Consider the following 18,138-nt stretch of genomic DNA (forward strand, 5'->3'; position numbering starts at 1 on the left):
TTTGAAATCTTGACGGACACTGTTCAGATGCATTATGGGAAATGTATTGAATACCATTATAGCTAAGACTACAACTGTTGAACATTTTTTTAAAAGCACTGCAGGCATTTACGCTCAGTTTTAGCCCATTCATATATATACATATATATATATATTGTCCGGTGCCTTGCTCAAGGATACCACGGCAGGGCCCAGGAGGTGAACTGGGACCTCTCGAAGTAGCAGTCCACACTCCATATTTAGGTCTGTTCGGGGACTTGAACCGGTGACCCTACGGCTCACAGTCCAAGCCCCTACTGACTGAGCCACTGCCGGACTCGATTGTGCCCGATTAATTAAATTAATCCCGCCACTTTTATCCCAGATCAGATGTGGTTATTGGAGTCCCCTGAACAGTGGTTTGAACGATCTAAAATGTTGATATCGGATTATAAATCAGATTTTTTTGCAATTACACGCTCCGATATTCCACACGACTGCTGTTAAGATATTTCTTCTGCAGTTAGCTTGAGAGTTAGTGCAGCAGTATTTTGCACATTGTTGCTTTAATTGAGTCTTGCATAATACTGGTTGATATACCGATTGGTCTGCATTTCCCAAAGCACCTGCCGCTTCCTTTTTTTGTATTTTCTATTCAATACAGAACTTCTCTCCCCGTCAACATTGTTTGAAAGTTGCATTGTTAGCTTTAATTTGCATTCACACTAAATACGATTAAAGTCGTTTATACAGTCTGAATAATGTATCCTTTGATTTGGGTTTGGCAGGTCGACACAACATCATAGAAAACAGTAGTAGTTTGTGTTTATTCAAAATTCATATTGTCAATAAGTTCATCATGTTGTTGTGAGGTAACAGGCTGGAGTCAAAAAACAAAGGCACTGAGGAAAGTATATCTGATCACCTGTTTACGACAAGTCTACCCTCATAACACAGCTGATCACAACTTCTAGGAATAGTAAGGCAATCATCTTCAGGTGAATGGCCATTAACATGATGTGTTGTCTACAGAGGCTCACTGTCGTTACAATATAACACATAATTCTGGCCTGTGCAAATAAAAGCTACAAAAAAAGTTTCAAGCACAAACAAAAGTCGGCTATATATATATATAAATATATATAGGAAGACACATACACTGTTTGATCAAACACATACAGTCAACAATACAGCAATGACTGTCTTCATTGTTACTTAGATGAAGAAATGTCGAATGAATAACTTCAACCAATCACGTGTTACCGACTCTCTGCCCTTGGAATTTCAGTTCCAAGAGAAACACAGATGAAACTATTTACTACTTTTAAACAAAAGCAAACAAAAGTTATCCAAAATATGTGCAGACATTACACAACAGAACATTTAGAACTTTTTCCAACTGGAATGTAAACTCTTTTTCAGTCAGCATTAGAAAAGCTCTGGGAAATCTCTTCTATTGTTATCCCAGCGGCAGATCAGAGAACAGTGCTTAAATCTAGCTTCACATTTCTACATCAGCAGCAAGAGCACAGAGCAGCTTTTTCAACAATAATAATAATAATAATACTGATTAATACCAACATGATATATCTTGGATGCCATCATTGGTGAAAAGGACTGATTCGTATTGTAGTGTTATAATATCCCTTTATTCAGGACGAAGCTCCTCTACGGTTTCGGGGCGTTCTGCATTCGCTGTCGTCTCCTGGCTAACGCCTCCTGCTTCTTCCTCTCGATCTCGGCTGCAGAGCACTTTGCTGTCATCTGGCTTGTGACAAAAACTGAAAAGGAGGAAGGGAAGTGAGGGAAATTAATGAAGACACGAGCTTAGAAATCATTGAGAATTAAACACTTGAAGAAAAAAGGTTCAAATTGACCCTAAATCAGAACTTGTGTGGCGACTGAGCAGCTAAGTTTTAATTTGATGACATACATAATTCGCTACCATAACTAGAACCAGCATGGTGGAGCTCATTTGGAAAGTACTAAAACCCACCCTCCATGTCCAGAAAAAAAAAAATCAGTTTGCAATTCATTGGCAATGAAGCTTCCCGAGGTTTGGACTTCTGACAGCATCCCAAATTAAATCCATAGCTCTGTTTACTTGTTCTGTGGGGGAATTGTCCATGTGCACACGCTGTCATTCATTATAAGAACAACATGTGACATCTGTTTCACTTGTGAGTTTTCACTTCAATATCCAGTCTAAATGCAGAGTATTTAAGACAGTAAATGGAATAGACAAACTGCCAAGAAGCATTGAGTGGAGGAAAAAAACATAAACCAGCACTTGCTTGATGGAATACCTACAAGGTGTATGCAGGAATCCTGAAGTCAAATGTAAGACCTTTCAAGACCTTTTAAGACCCTTTCCATACATTTTAAGACCTCATCGCCACTTTGAGTTCTAACCGGTTACCTTGGCGACACACTTTACCTCACATTCACTATATACAGTATTGATTGTCCTTCCTCCTTATCTTCCAACCATTTGGACGCAGACTTGCATTTCCCCATAACGATGTTGCTTAGCAACCGGCGTAAACGGACCGTCGCACGCCATCAAGCAGCGAGCGTGCGATGTCCTGTTCAGATGACGTCCAATCCAACGGGATGCCATCAATAAACTCCACAGAATCACACTACACACCTACGCCATGACTACATTCAGGCAGACGGTAGAACACAACCTCTTTGGACACTTTATATACTTATTGAAAACAAGCTACTAAAGGTAATACCTTGGGAAATGCCGTTTAATACTTTTTAATAGCCTTCATTTTCGCTAAATTGATTTATCAACTTTTAAAGACCCCGCGGACCCCCGCTTTAGTTTTCACATATTCTACTGGATACCACTTATCAAATGCATTTACTATAATGCTGTCGAATTATAGAAAAGTGTTCTTACGACAAACAACATGTGTTCTTACTTGTTAACATCATTTAACTTTAGCTTAATTTAATCATTTTTTCTTTGAATAAGTCATTTATTTTCTTATTTTTATTATAAAACTGTCCATACTAGTTATACGTTCTATAGTATACTAATAATAATAATTCATATTATTTGTGTCTATAGTGTCTTTACTGTTCTATAAGGTGTTCATACGTTTGTTATGTCAGCGTCGATAGTAGTGCTGCGTACCTGGACTCACATTCAGGTTCAGGTCCGGACTCAAGTCCAGAGGTTCAGGTTCAGGTCCGGACTTATAAGTCCGGACCTGAACCCATGTCTTGTGTCAAGTTGTGTGAGTAACTAAAGTGAACTTATTGTGAGCTAATTATCAATTTAAAATTAACAATAATCAACTCAAATTCAAACTCATCAGGTTTATTGTGCTCCCTTCCAACTTGTGTCTACATTTCTCTACAAAGTACAAATGTAGAAAAAACACTTTTTGCCACTTAGTCTACAAATGACTTATGACAGCAACTACAGTGAACTACTACAAAGTTCAAACATTTATTTCATTTACCAAACTAAAGTAACCAAACAGTCCCTGAGCTGACTGAGCCTAAATCCCTAAAACGTTGCTGAAAGGTAGAGTGTAGAGTAGACTATACGCATTACACTGTTACACACCTACTATACAGTATAGGCTAAACTGTAGTGACTGTACAGTCAGAGTGTACTGTACTGTCTGTACATGTATTTTCTACAACTCTACATGTGTACATTATACAGTACATACTACATACATAGTGATGTACATACATACTGTTAGAAATTAAAATCAATGTTGATATGGCATAATTTTGAATTAAATACACTATTTAATTTAAATCAGTTTTATTCTGAAAAAACCGGAAGTTCACACTATTAACTTAACTAATACTTTTATTCTGAAAATTCTTCACTTCCGGTTAGCATTAGCATGTGGCGAAAGGCTACGTTTTCAAACCGTGAATCGAAGGTGAAATTACATGTGATGTTGTACACTGAGCACACTGGGATTAGCACTCATTTATTGACGCTGAATAACGTTTATCAGGGAATGTTTAAATAACAACAGACACCAGAATATACGTAAATGCTAGTTTTTTTGCGAGTCCAAGTACCGGTTCCCGACGTTCCGGTTTTAACCGGACTTGAACCGAAACTTTTTACAAGTCCAGTACCGGTTCGGCTTGCCGGTACGCAGCACTAGTCGATAGTATACTGTTTATTTTCCTATTACCTCTATAGTGTATTCAACATTCATACTACTGTTCAGAGTGTTTGGAAACTATAATACTTTTCATAGTGTACATGCTTTTTTAATTTTTTTATATCTGTCATATTTATATGAAGCACTTTACGGCTTCTCTTGCGCTGCTGGTTAGAGATGCTAACAGTACTTTTACTCTGTGCAATGACAATCAAATGTAATCTAAACTATTCTTTATCATGCTTTAGTAGAGACCAGGAGTAAATAGCACATGTTAGACGGCTCACCTTTGCTGCTTATAGCTGCCGAGTGAGACACGTTTCTCTTGAAGGCCGTGTGGTGGGACTTGGAGCTCTGCGATGTCCCGGCTGACACTGAGTGCGGCTTCATGTCCACATTCCCGGCCTGGAAAGTTCCAGAGGAATCCCTGTCCTGGTTAAATGTGCCCAGACTCCCACGGCTTCCCGGGTGGCTCCGGGACATCTGTGATCTGTTGCTGGCACCCTTTATGGGAATGTTCCACCCTTGGTAGTTCACAGCTTTACTGCTAGTCTCCGGTAATGAGTTGGAGCGAACAAAAGCACGTGGCGACCGACTATTCGCACCGGCGACCATGAGCCGGGACGTGTCGATTGGCACAGGGGTTTTTCTCTGTCTGTCTACATAAATATCTTGCTTTGCTTGGCAGTTGCTGGTGCTTGCTTGCTGTGGCTGACTGTTAGAGATCTTCTCCACGGTGTCACATACCTGGTAGAGCAGCGCGTCGTCGTCCCCATCATCCCATAAGCTGTCTGAAATGTCTTTAACAGAGTCTACACCACCCTTCTGATATTCAGTGATTGTGTCAGGAATAGGAATAGACAGCACAAAGGAGTCAAGGAGGCCGTCGTCCTCCCAGTCGTCATGACAGGATCCCCTTGCAGGATGTGCAGCTGTTTTCTGTGTGCGGGCCGATGTTGACGAGCCCTGGCTCAGGAAGCCGCTGATTTGCTGGGTGGAGGAGTCAAATAGAGCGTGCAGCTCGGCCTCCACCTGATCCGTTGGGTCCTTCACATTACCAAGGACTGATGTCTCTGTCAGTTTTCTGTCCTGCTTCATGTTTTCATCAAACTGCCAGGCCAGTTTCTTGAGGTCGTCCACGCTATTCTTCCTGTAGAGAGAAAGAAAAAAAATAAAGAAAAAATGTGTTTCTTCTAATCCAAAATAAACAAATGCTACTAGTAAAAATGTACTTTAATGCTTGCAAATAGTGTTTGTTAATGTAGGCAATACACCTGTTGTCCCGAGTGAGAGACTTTCTGGTTTAATGAATAGATAACACACCTTGAGGACCTCTTTCTCACGCTTGGCGTTGGTGTTTCCGGTGTGCAATGGAAGGCACCGTCACCTATCCACTGCACCAGAGGAGAATCATTCTCATTCCGCTTCACATCCTTTTAAAACACACAAAATAAGCAATAGTTTAAGAATTGTATTCAAAATAATTGCCGAAGAAGTCAAACACCTTAATACAGCGCCTCAAACTGAGTGGTACAACCAAGAAAATAAGAAATAACTGACCTTTGGAGCAATACGGTTGGCAATATCGGATATTTCCACAACTCTTGTGTTCACGTGTCCGGGCCCTGGAGACAGATAGAAACTGTTACTTACTAAACGCCCTAAAAACAATGGAAATTACTTATACATACATCATAAATGGGATCCAAGTTGTGTTTTCAAAGTATTATTGAAAGTAATTTCAGTGTTATTGCATGTGTATGGTCATATAACATAATTATTTGTATCTATGTGTAGTTTCCATCCCCAAGTACAGCCGCTAGTAAAACAGCAAGACGCATCTTTAGCAGGTGTGCAGGTTGTCAATTAAGTATAAGATCATTAAGCTGTAATTCGGATATAAAAGTCTGTGATTTAAAAAAAATAAATCAAATGGAAACAGAAAACAGATGTGATTTCTGTGTTGGGTATCTATTTGGTTTACCAGTACCAGCTGTGGGTGATGTAGAGTCCCAGAAGATGTCCTGTGATGGTTCTCCATCACCTGGAGAATCCCCATTATTCAAGCCGGGGTATCTGCTGAAGCCTATCCGCTTTGGGCTCTGCGCATCAAACACAAATCAAGTGTTAGACTATTATCCTCCATGTTGTTCCATGACAACAATTAGTTTGTGCATTTAGGAAAACAATATACATGATAGGATTAGTATAAGTCTTCTTAGTGTGACATTGTTGATGTAAATGGTACTTCAGAGGCTTTTCTGAGATGACAATAATTTAGATCTGAGAGGAACACTTAGTAACATTTATGCAACTGGTAAAGTCCTAAGCGTCTGTTAAACAGCTGATGCCATCAGCTTCTAGCAGCTACAGAAAATGTAATAAGTTAGCTAACAGTCCTGCACAATTAACATCTTAATTGAGTTCTAATATGACCAACTTAGATCCCAAACCTCATCCTAACGTTAAGCGTCAAGGACACCGTTGTTCACACACAGTGACGCCACGAGCTACCCAGAATGCAACACGCGCTATATATATATATATATATATATATATATATATATATATATATATATATATATTAGGGCTGTCAAACGATTAACATTTTTAATCAGATTAATCACAGCTTAAAAATGAATTAATCATGATTAATCACCATTCGAACTATGTCCAAAATATGCCATTTATTTATGTATATTGTTGGGAATGGAAAGATAAATGAAAGAAGGCGGATATATCAATTTAACATACAGTATCTATGTTTATTATAACATTTTTCTGCATGTCAAAATGAAAGACAACCCACACACCTATCAATCATCAAACCATGGGGTCTTAATTCATTACGTGTTGATTTCTAACAACGGGGGAGTACTTCAGGAAAGTCGACAGAGGAGGGGGGGGCGGCGGCGGCGGCGGCTAGTGGAGTACTTCGTGACCACAGAGTGTGAACGTTGTGATCAGCTGTTTTAGCGCAGTTCTCCCGTGAAGGGGGGAGTCTCCCTCCGCAGCCGGTCGGCGTAGTTTTGGCACAGTTCCGTTGTACAGACCGACGTTAACAGCAACCCTGTCTGTGCACACGGAGACCGACTCTGTCGTCCGGTGATCGAACCGCCTTCTGGAAAAGCTTCACAAGTACGTCGGTACGCAAATGCGCTTTGTGACACAAGTGACGGTACGCATTTCAGATTACGCACATAACCTGCGTACCAGTTATGTGCACCCCTGGACCAGAGCCATATTATTACTATTATATGGCTCTGCCCTGTACTACAGCAAGAGTATTCTCCGTCGGGACTTCCTGCAACAACACCACGCCGTTATCAAAGATGTTCTATTGAGAAGATGATCACCACGTGACAAAAGTTTTCAAAACCGTGGCTACTGAAATCAATCTTACTAACGGCTGTCTGTGCAATTTACTCCGTGCGAGTTGGCAGACTTTATTTTGCTTACTTTAACATCATTTTTCATGGTGGGGCTAAGCCATTTCTTGGTATGGGTGTAGCCTACCCCAGCCGGCGAGCCATTCTGCACATGCGTTAAATGCGTTAAATATGTTAACGCAATTAATTCAACAAATTAATTACCGCCGTTAACGCGATAATTTTGACAGCACTAATATATATATATATATATATATATATACATATATATATATATATATATATGCCATTTTCCTGGAGGTGCTAATATCCTGGAGGTGCTAATATAAACAGCTAGCTAAAGTAGCCAGGCAGAGCGCACTAGGTTTTTTTTCTGAATTAACGACCGAAGAAATCGCTGCATGTTTTCGGATTACATCTCTGGATTTGAGGGGTGTGCTCTAGGTCGTTACCAGTGTAAAGTAGAGCTGTGTGGGTTGTCGGATTGCCTTTACAAGACTGCCTGCAGATGTATGGAAAAACGAACCTTGAAAGTGGCCTTCGTCGATTTTGGCTGCATCTACGTCTAATTTCTGGAAACACCAGGTGAATACCCCACTTGTCACAATAATATTATCATGCCATTGCATATATGTGGTATTTTAGAGTTGACTAGATATTGATTATGGCAATAGACTATGATATTCTGCTTGCACCTCGTGAAATGGCGGATACCGGAAGTACGGTGTCGCACTCGGCCCAATACCCGTATGTGTGTGAAATAATATATTTAAGGCCTTTAAAAATATCAAATTCGATCTCTCTAAGTAAGAAGATGCTTATCAATATATAATCTTTCCCACGTGTCACATGGATTAACATTGACACTAAATCATGAACCTTTTAGACACATAAAAGGTTTATGGTGTATTGTGACATTAGATAAAGTAATAAGTGAAGTAAGTAAGCATGTTGTCACAATTGTGTTTGATCTCATGGCCGCTGCCCCGCTCCCCTAGGCTTAGTAGCACACAGGGTTAAGTGGCTTCAATCCACCAGTTGTTTAACCTAATCATGCAGAGCATACATCTAAAAGATCTGCATCCTCACCTTTACACATGGCTGTTGTTGGTGTGACATGTATTTGCTGTCCTGTTTTCTTGTCCGTTGTGTTGTTGCTGCTCAGTTTGCAAACACTCCTCCACATCTCAGTGGACTCAGAGCCATGTGGTTGTGACATCGCTCACTAAAACTACAAAAATAGCGCAACCTCTGCTGTACATTGTTGTGTTAAGTGCTCCGTAGATGGTTCGTGTCTTGGAGCAGCCAGTCTGATCGTTTATATTCACGGTGTGTTCATTCTGTTCCGCAAACACTTTTGCTGTGTTTTTAAATTGTGCTCACTCCACCATGTTTGGCCGGCAACGTCATCAAACTACGGGTGCCGGGGAGCTTTTATGGCTCTTCTTCGACGGCGCTGCAGTAGAATGCGAAAGGCAGAACAACTGCGCTGTTGTGTTGTCAAGGTATGAACCAAAGACTGTAAGGTAAGAAGTGAACCATATTGTAAGGTATGAACATGTGTGTTTGTCAGAAGTTCACTTACATGTTCCAATGGTTTTACTATGACGAATAAAGCTAATAAAATGTCCCAAACCTGGACTATAGTTAACTTCATGATGACCGCCTACAGATTTTGCCAAGTAAAGCTAAGTAGTTTTTAAAAAAAGCCCTCAATCTTTACGTGTGTTTCTCTCAAGTACTTTCTTATCATTAAACCTCATACGACGTCACTACAATTCAGAAGGAAATACTATAAGCCTGCTTTTTATTTGACTATGCTACATTTACTACATTCATTACTTAGCAGCTAGCTACTTTGCAGATTTTATTATAAGACATACAATGAGCATATCAATGTCTAGCCTTTGTTACAGTTAATTAAACAATCAGTAAAATATTATACTTAACAATACTGTACATAGCTCCACAACATTGAAATAGTATAATACATAATAATCTAACTGAGTTAAAGAGTTATTTTTCTCCCATAGTTAATACTTTTACTATTATAGGTTTTTCTGTAAGAACTCATAAGGCTTTAACCTAATGTACTACTAGCATTAAAATAGGCTACACAACTTTTATTTTCTACTGAAGTATTATGACATTGTGGTATGTTTATTTGAACTGAAATCAAATATCTGAATATTTCTTCCACCACTGAATATTAGTGGACGAGTTTGGATTTTAGACAAGACACTCACACATAGTATGAGTATAGTGTTTATCTTTGAGAAGTGATACTGCTGATCCACTGAAGCCTCTTTAAGGGTCAACAGCAGTGCCTGGACTTAAGTGGTGTACCAGTGCTTCAGACTACATACAATAAAATGTGTCTCATCGTGTTGTCAGTTTCTGGCAACACTACCAATGCTCTGAAAAAACAATTATCAGTGCAGTTTTTTAAAAGTTAATTTCAACAAGTCTGTGCTTTATCTGTGAACTCCTTGAAATCCAGACATTAAATCTGAGCCTGTATTACTCTTGGCTGGATGCAAGCAGTGCAGTAAATATTATGGCGGACAGCTGGGTACCACCAAGTAGGTTTACCCATATGTTTAGTCAGTAATTGTGCAGGCTTCATTGGGCCTGAAGCTTGTTTGTTTGCGGAAGCCTTGTTGTATGTTGTTTGTGTGTATTGCATGCATAATGTCAAATAAATCAATCACTCTTTCCACACATGTTTATTATCTGACTCAAACTAATTTGTATGCTCAATTCAAATTACACGGTGTTTGGCAGAAATGCCACAAAGGTCTGTTGAGGTTAGCATGGTACTACAGCTGTGTCTGTAACTGGTTTGCCTTCAGGATTATCAGTGTGGATGAGCCTAAACAATAACCAATAACTATGAGTATTTATTGTTCAAAGACCCCATTTAGACATACTGAAAGACATATAGAATAGACTGATTGGAATAACAATTTGTGTTTGATATGATTTTTCCGTATTGTATTTCTTGCTAAAACAAGAAATACAAGGTTTTAATGTTAGAAATTGTTTGACCGAGACAGAAAATGTCTTCTTTTCAATGAAAAGCTGTGGGTTTTCACATCGACTATTTAGGTTGCCTATTTGACCTTACGTGGCTTCCATACTAGCTTCCAAAAATATTGATGTCTCCAATCATTCTTGTACTCACACATCTTAAACTCAGGTTAAAGCTGAGCAGAGACACTTATTCCTTCTCTGTAGGAGAAAGTGGAAGCAGTAGTATCACATGCATCAGTCGGCACAGGGAAGGTCAACGGCAGCCTGTGTGCCGAGGGGGACTTTAACCCCCAGTCTCCAGATATCTCTCAGTAACAGTCAAATGTCAGTGTCTTGAGATACATTAAGGCAAGAATACTTTCATAACCAATCTTACGTGATAACTCTAGAGCCTTAAGATCAAAGGTCAAAGAGACTATTAATACGGTGCACTCAGGCTGAGTATGTCAGCCAAGCTTTTTCGATAAAGAGGGCTGATGGGTCAGCAGCTTATCTTTTGTTTTGGCGTGCTTATAGGGAGTGCACGTCAGAGTCCAAATCTGAGTCTGAAATACATTTACACTTTTAATTAAAACACATTCGTCAAAGGTGACATCCAGTTCTGTATAGTTAGTATAACGTTTCTGTCTCCAGACTATTTTTCTGACCTTTAAAACTTTTTTAACCTGGACTTGTAGTGATTTAGGCCGCCCATGGGTGTCATTGGGACTTTTCCAGCCCATGAAACATTTTTCTACACTCAGTACACCTTTGTTTGTTTCATCTACAGTACTACAAGAAGTGACGGGAATACTTTTGTACTTTTGTATTTAAAACATCTGGGTTTCTAATAGAAATTATAAAGAGTTTGATTCAGATCATTTCTTAAGAAACCTCTCATGCATTGGCTTTTTCCCAGGAAAGAGAAAAACACGTCTTAAATCTGAACTTCAGTTATATCATTGCTTTAAACTGTATTTGGCTTTTTGTTGCATAATTGTTAAAAAATGCACACGTCTCAGTGAAATGAGTGATGGCTTCAGCGCTAACGGGTTAGGGTTAGGGTTAGGTGATGATTCCAGATACAGCCGAGTTGTTGAAACTAGTCCATGTTTCCACCATCAGCGTCTACTTATCTATGAAAGCTGAGGAAAGGAGGTACATAATGTTAAACATGCACACACACACGCACACACACACACGCACACAGTACTCAGTGTCCATTGAGCATAAGTCTTGATGTAGAATGAGAAACTTGTTTTTAAAAAGGAATTCTAAGTTTTGACAATGGATTAGTGAACGTTTAAGTAACGTATACATAGTAATATTTGTTTATTTGATGTGTTAATTGCTTTTTCCTTTGTTTTTAAACACATGCAAGTCCCTCACGACAGGAGTCAGGCTGACTAAGAGGCACAATTATGGACTGGACTTATAATCAAACAGGCATTGTTTTCTTCATGGTTTTGTATTTGTGCAGCTTTGCTGAATATGCTTTGGTCACAGTTGTTATCCTATTCTCCTAATGAGATGCCAAATGTACTTAACCATCTCTCTACATTGAGAATTTGAATATTTAAATGTTGAATCATGTAAGAACAAATATTCTAAATAGAAAATAACTGAACATGTGGGATTCTTCATCACATTTCTGTCCTTCTGCAGAGCAAATTCCAGAATAAAGCACTAGATGGTGCTTGTATACCTCCTTGGTACTGTGTGTGTTTGGTGTGTGTGTGTGTGTGTTTGGTGTGTGTGTGTGTGTGTGTGTGTTTGATAAAAAAAGCGAGTGAAAGTGAAAACGGTAAGTAAAGTCTGTTTAGAAGAGATTTGTGTAGATTTGTGTAGAACATATTGTACAGCGGTGCTGGAATAGTGTTTTGTAACACACACACACACACACACACACACACACACACACACACACACACACACACACACACACACACACACACACACACACACACACACACACACACACACACACACACACACACTGCAGGGTATTACTATGCTTGATTATACTTGATTCAGCTTTGATTGTTTTCATTTGGAAGCAGTTTATCAATATAGAGAATTGAGGAAGCCAATCAAGTGTGTTTCTTTGATTGAACGCCAGAAACTGTTGCGGACAGACGTTCTCCACAGCCATAGTTAAAGCATATTTCTTTTTTCATCAAAACATCAGCAGATATTTAGCCACCGCTAACGATAAATGTGTGGGGCTGGAGGCCAACAGCAACATGTGTCATCTTTGGGGCAAACTCATTCTCATTTACTCAATCACAAGCGATGTTTTTTCATGGGCTCCAGATCGTCCAAATTGGTATAAGTGTGCTAATGTTTTTGTACTCATCATTAAAGAAACAAACAATATGTCAGACTGTATACAAAACAACCAAACAACCAGCACAGTATTGGAAAGAAAACAGACACACTACGAATTATGTCAACAAGTATATCATAAATAGTGAATTACAAATGTACAGTTTTAGTTTAACATTGATCATCCGTTTGCACTCTGACCTGACTTGGATTCTGGAGAAAATGCACATTCAAAATGATTATTTTCGTCATTTTATTAAGTGATTAATCAATCTACAAAATTGAAAACATATATTAAAAAGTTCCCAAAGTAACATATTCTCTCTCAAATGTAATACAATGACAAGGATACCAAATAAAGAAACGGAGCAATTCCTCTATTAATATTTGCATTGTGTTATACACACTATAGTATATTGCTCAATAAATTATATAAACAAACATCAAATATTTAGTTATTTGGCTTTCTGTCCTTTGACTTCATATCCAAATCCTTCACACACTGGCATCTTAAAAAACATCATTACTTCGTCGTCCATTTATTTGATAAACATGTCCGTTTCGATGCCACACACAGCACATTAGGCCTGTGGGCGATTGCCATGTTCGCGGCATAGCTGTTGTCAAAGTTAAACAGGTTAACTGGAACTGCCAGTATGGATGTAACAGCGATTTAATCAACAGTTAGCTTCGTTTCATGCCTCCCTTTAATGCATTCAGTTAATCTTGGGGGTATCCCCATTGCTCTGTCAGGCGAGCTGTGTCATATCTCGCTGCCACGCAGATCCACGCCAGGGGGGGCCGTGTCCTGCCCGTCTAAAAGTCACCGTAACACCCTCTGTCACACTGAATGTTAGCATTTTCTCAGATGTGATAGTTAGACCACAGAATAAAGGGCATGGCTGTGTCGGCTTCAATTTGAATATGAGGCATTAGGCTTCTGCTGCCTTGTGTTTTTACCCGCTCTGAGATTCCCATCCATGCAAGCCTTTCCAAGCTGTGGCACGGCAGGAACAAAATGACCAGAGGCAGCACAGGGAGGCGAAAGGAAGAACAGTTTAGCCTGGCTTTTTAGCTAGCTTGATTCTTTCCCAGAAGCCTGTCTTTTCACCTAACTACCTACCGCCTTCTTGTATTTATCGGCTACGCCTGGGTTGTTTAGAAGCAATTAAGGAGCTAATTGTGAAGATTTCTGAGGACCGGTATTATAGTAAAAAGTAAAGAGCTAATGGCTAATTGCCCAAGCAGCTGCTAGTGTTTATGAAGGAGGAGCAAACATGCCAGGGGATCTACCAGGCGTAGACAGCAATGAGGACAAGGAGGTGTGTGTGTGTGAAGTCGGGGGGGGTTCATCATTGCTGTGGATCCCAGGGACGGCTCTCACTGGGCAGATGCCAGGTGAGTGAGACAGGCTGGAGAATATGAAGCTTAACTCAGAATAGTGTCTGCCTGAATAATGATCACCTCTGATGGCCTCTGGTGCTGCATCTCGAAGGAGTCCATGTTTTCTTCCATATTTGTATGTGAAGGGTATATCCCAATGTTTATACCACCCCATCTACTCCCCCATTCTCCCTCAGCAATTCTGCCAGACCCCCCTTTGGGCTAGCAGGGCCTCGTGGATGACAGTTAGCATGTGGCAGAGCTCTCTGAAGTGGAAGGGATCCAGGAGGCTGGGTTTCTGTGCCAGCTTCACCAAGCTGGGATTTCACCCACTTCACAGTGTCTGCCAATGGCTGGGACTGTGAATGAAAGCATTTGAAACAATGCCTGCTTCTGCAGTGTCAGATCAGTGGGCTTCAGCAGTGGTTAGATGCGGCCTAAGGTGCTTTGGCGTCCATCTGAAAGAATCCCAGCAGCGATTCTTTGGTCGCTTTGGGGCGAAAAGGAAGTGCTAAAGGGCGAGCAACTGCACTTTCAACCAGCGGTGGATGGTTGAGATGAAGAGGAGAAAGAGGAGAAGAGAGCATCAAAGCAGGACAGTTGTGGTTTGATTTGGCTTTCTGTTTCATTATATTCTCCCGGCGTATTTTACTGGTGTGATTTCAGGATTCTGAACAAGTCAAACATTTAATTTGCTCAAGTTCTCCAGTTGCTTACAGGGACACAAGTCACAGTTTCTATTTGTTTTAAAGTCTTTATGATGAAATAGACTTTTGTCATGCCATTTTGACGTGCCACATAGGAACAAGGAACACTAGGAACACTAACACTAGGAACACTAGGAACACTAGGAACACTAGGAACAGTAGGAACAGTAGGAACAAGGAACACTAGGAACAGTAGGAACAGTAGGAACACTAGGAACAGTAGGAACAGTAGGAACAGTAGGAACACTAGGAACAGTAGGAACAGTAGGAACAGTAGGAACACTAGGAACACTAGGAACAGTAGGAACAGGAACACTATAACACTAGGAACACTAGGAAAACAGGAACACTAGGAAAACAGGAACAGTAGGAACAGTAGGAACACTAGGAACAGGAACACTAGGAACACTAGGAAAACAGGAACACTAGGAACAGGAACACTAGGAACAGGAACACTAGGAACACTAGGAACACTAGGAACAGGAACACTAGGAACACTAGGAACACTAGGAACACTAGGAACAGGAACACTAGGAACACTAGGAACAGGAACACTATAACACTAGGAACACTAGGAAAACAGGAACACTAGGAAAACAGGAACAGTAGGAACAGTAGGAACACTAGGAACAGGAACACTAGGAACACTAGGAAAACAGGAACACTAGGAACAGGAACACTAGGAACAGGAACAATAGGAACAGGAACACTAGGAACACTAGGAACAGGAACACTAGGAACAGGAACACTAGAAACAGGAACACTAGGAACAGGAACACTAGGAACACTAGGAACAGGAACACTAGGAACACTAACACTAGGAACACTAGGAACAGGAATACTAGGAACACTAGGAACAGGAACACTAGGAACACTAGGAACACTAGGAACACTAGGAACAGGAACACTAGGAACACTAGGAACAGGAACACTATAACACTAGGAACACTAGGAAAACAGGAACACTAGGAAAACAGGAACAGTAGGAACAGTAGGAACACTAGGAACAGGAACACTAGGAACACTAGGAAAACAGGAACACTAGGAACAGGAACACTAGGAACAGGAACAGGAACAATAGGAACAGGAACACTAGGAACACTAGGAACACTAGGAACACTAGGAACAGGAACACTAGGAACAGGAACAATAGGAACAGGAACACTAGGAACACTAGGAACACTAGGAACAGGAACACTAGGAACACTAGGAACAGGAACACTAGGAACAGGAACACTAGGAACAGGAACACTAGGAACACTAGGAACACTAGGAACAGGAACACTAGGAACACTAACACTAGGAACACTAGGAACAGGAATACTAGGAACACTAGGAACAGGAACACTAGGAACACTAGGAACACTAGGAACAGGAACACTAGGAACACTAACACTAGGAACACTAGGAACAGGAACACTAGGAACACTAGGAACAGGAATACTAGGAACACTAGGAACAGGAACACTAGGAACAGGAACACTAGGAACACTAGGAACAGGAACACTAGGAACACTAGGAACAGGAACACTAGGAAAACAGGAACAGTAGGAACAGTAGGAACACTAGGAACACTAGGAAAACAGGAACACTAGGAACAGGAACACTAGGAACACTAGGAACACTAGGAACAGGAACACTAGGAACACTAGGAACAGGAACACTATAACACTAGGAACACTAGGAAAACAGGAACACTAGGAAAACAGGAACAGTAGGAACAGTAGGAACACTAGGAACAGGAACACTAGGAACACTAGGAAAACAGGAACACTAGGAACAGGAACACTAGGAACAGGAACAATAGGAACAGGAACAATAGGAACAGGAACACTAGGAACACTAGGAACACTAGGAACAGGAACACTAGGAACACTAACACTAGGAACACTAGGAACAGGAATACTAGGAACACTAGGAACAGGAACACTAGGAACAGGAACACTAGGAACACTAGGAACACTAGGAACAGGAACACTAGGAACACTAACACTAGGAACACTAGGAACAGGAATACTAGGAACACTAGGAACAGGAACACTAGGAAACAGGAACACTAGGAACACTAGGAACACTAGGAACAGGAACACTAGGAACACTAGGAACAGGAACACTATAACACTAGGAACACAGGAACACTAGGAACACTAGGAACAGTAGGAACAGTAGGAACACTAGGAACAGGAACACTAGGAACACTAGGAAAACAGGAACACTAGGAACAGGAACACTAGGAACAGGAACAATAGGAACAGGAACACTAGGAACACTAGGAACACTAGGAACAGGAACACTAGGAACAGGAACACTAGGAACACTAGGAACACTAGGAACACTAGGAACAGGAACACTAGGAACACTAACACTAGGAACACTAGGAACAGGAATACTAGGAACACTAGGAACAGGAACACTAGGAACAGGAACACTAGGAACACTAGAAACAGGAACACTAGGAACAGGAACACTAGGAACACTAGGAACACTAGGAACAGGAACACTAGGAACACTAACACTAGGAACACTAGGAACAGGAATACTAGGAACACTAGGAACAGGAACACTAGGAACAGGAACACTAGGAACACTAGGAACACTAGGAACACTAGGAACAGGAACACTAGGAACACTAGGAACAGGAACACTATAACACTAGGAACACTAGGAAAACAGGAACACTAGGAAAACAGGAACAGTAGGAACAGTAGGAACACTAGGAACAGTAGGAACACTAGGAACACTAGGAAAACAGGAACACTAGGAACAGGAACACTAGGAACAGGAACAATAGGAACAGGAACACTAGGAACACTAGGAACACTAGGAACACTAGGAACACTAGGAACACTAGGAAAACAGGAACACTAGGAACACTAGGAACACTAGGAACAGGAACACTAGGAACAGGAACAATAGGAACAGGAACACTAGGAACACTAGGAACACTAGGAACAGGAACACTAGGAACAGGAACACTAGGAACAGGAACACTAGGAACACTAGGAACACTAGGAACAGGAACACTAGGAACACTAACACTAGGAACACTAGGAACAGGAATACTAGGAACACTAGGAACAGGAACACTAGGAACAGGAACACTAGGAACACTAGGAACACTAGGAACAGGAACACTAGGAACAGGAACACTAGGAACACTAGGAACAGGAACACTAGGAACACTAGGAACAG

The 18,138-nt window shown here is 40.6% G+C and overlaps 1 protein-coding gene across 2 annotated transcripts; it reads right to left on the reverse strand.

Annotated features, from left to right (window-relative positions):
- Positions 1-809: 809 nt before the first annotated feature.
- On the reverse strand, positions 810-8,911 carry etaa1b (ETAA1 activator of ATR kinase b). Of its 2 annotated transcripts, none has more exons than XM_034101223.1 (6): positions 8,609-8,911; positions 6,121-6,232; positions 5,691-5,755; positions 5,454-5,563; positions 4,418-5,280; positions 810-1,760 (listed from the first exon to the last, which is right to left on the reverse strand). In XM_034101223.1, the coding sequence occupies exons 1-6, from the start codon at positions 8,636-8,638 to the stop codon at positions 1,648-1,650; spliced, it is 1,293 nt and encodes a 430-aa protein (XP_033957114.1). In that variant the 5' UTR covers positions 8,639-8,911; the 3' UTR covers positions 810-1,647. The 2 variants fall into 2 exon arrangements, with proteins under 2 accessions (XP_033957114.1, XP_033957113.1); XM_034101222.1 differs by having other exon boundaries at positions 6,115-6,232.
- Positions 8,912-18,138: the final 9,227 nt, after the last annotated feature.

This window comes from Pseudochaenichthys georgianus, chromosome 15, assembly GCF_902827115.2.
Source record: "Pseudochaenichthys georgianus chromosome 15, fPseGeo1.2, whole genome shotgun sequence".
In the NCBI taxonomy this organism is placed as follows: domain Eukaryota; kingdom Metazoa; phylum Chordata; class Actinopteri; order Perciformes; family Channichthyidae; genus Pseudochaenichthys; species Pseudochaenichthys georgianus.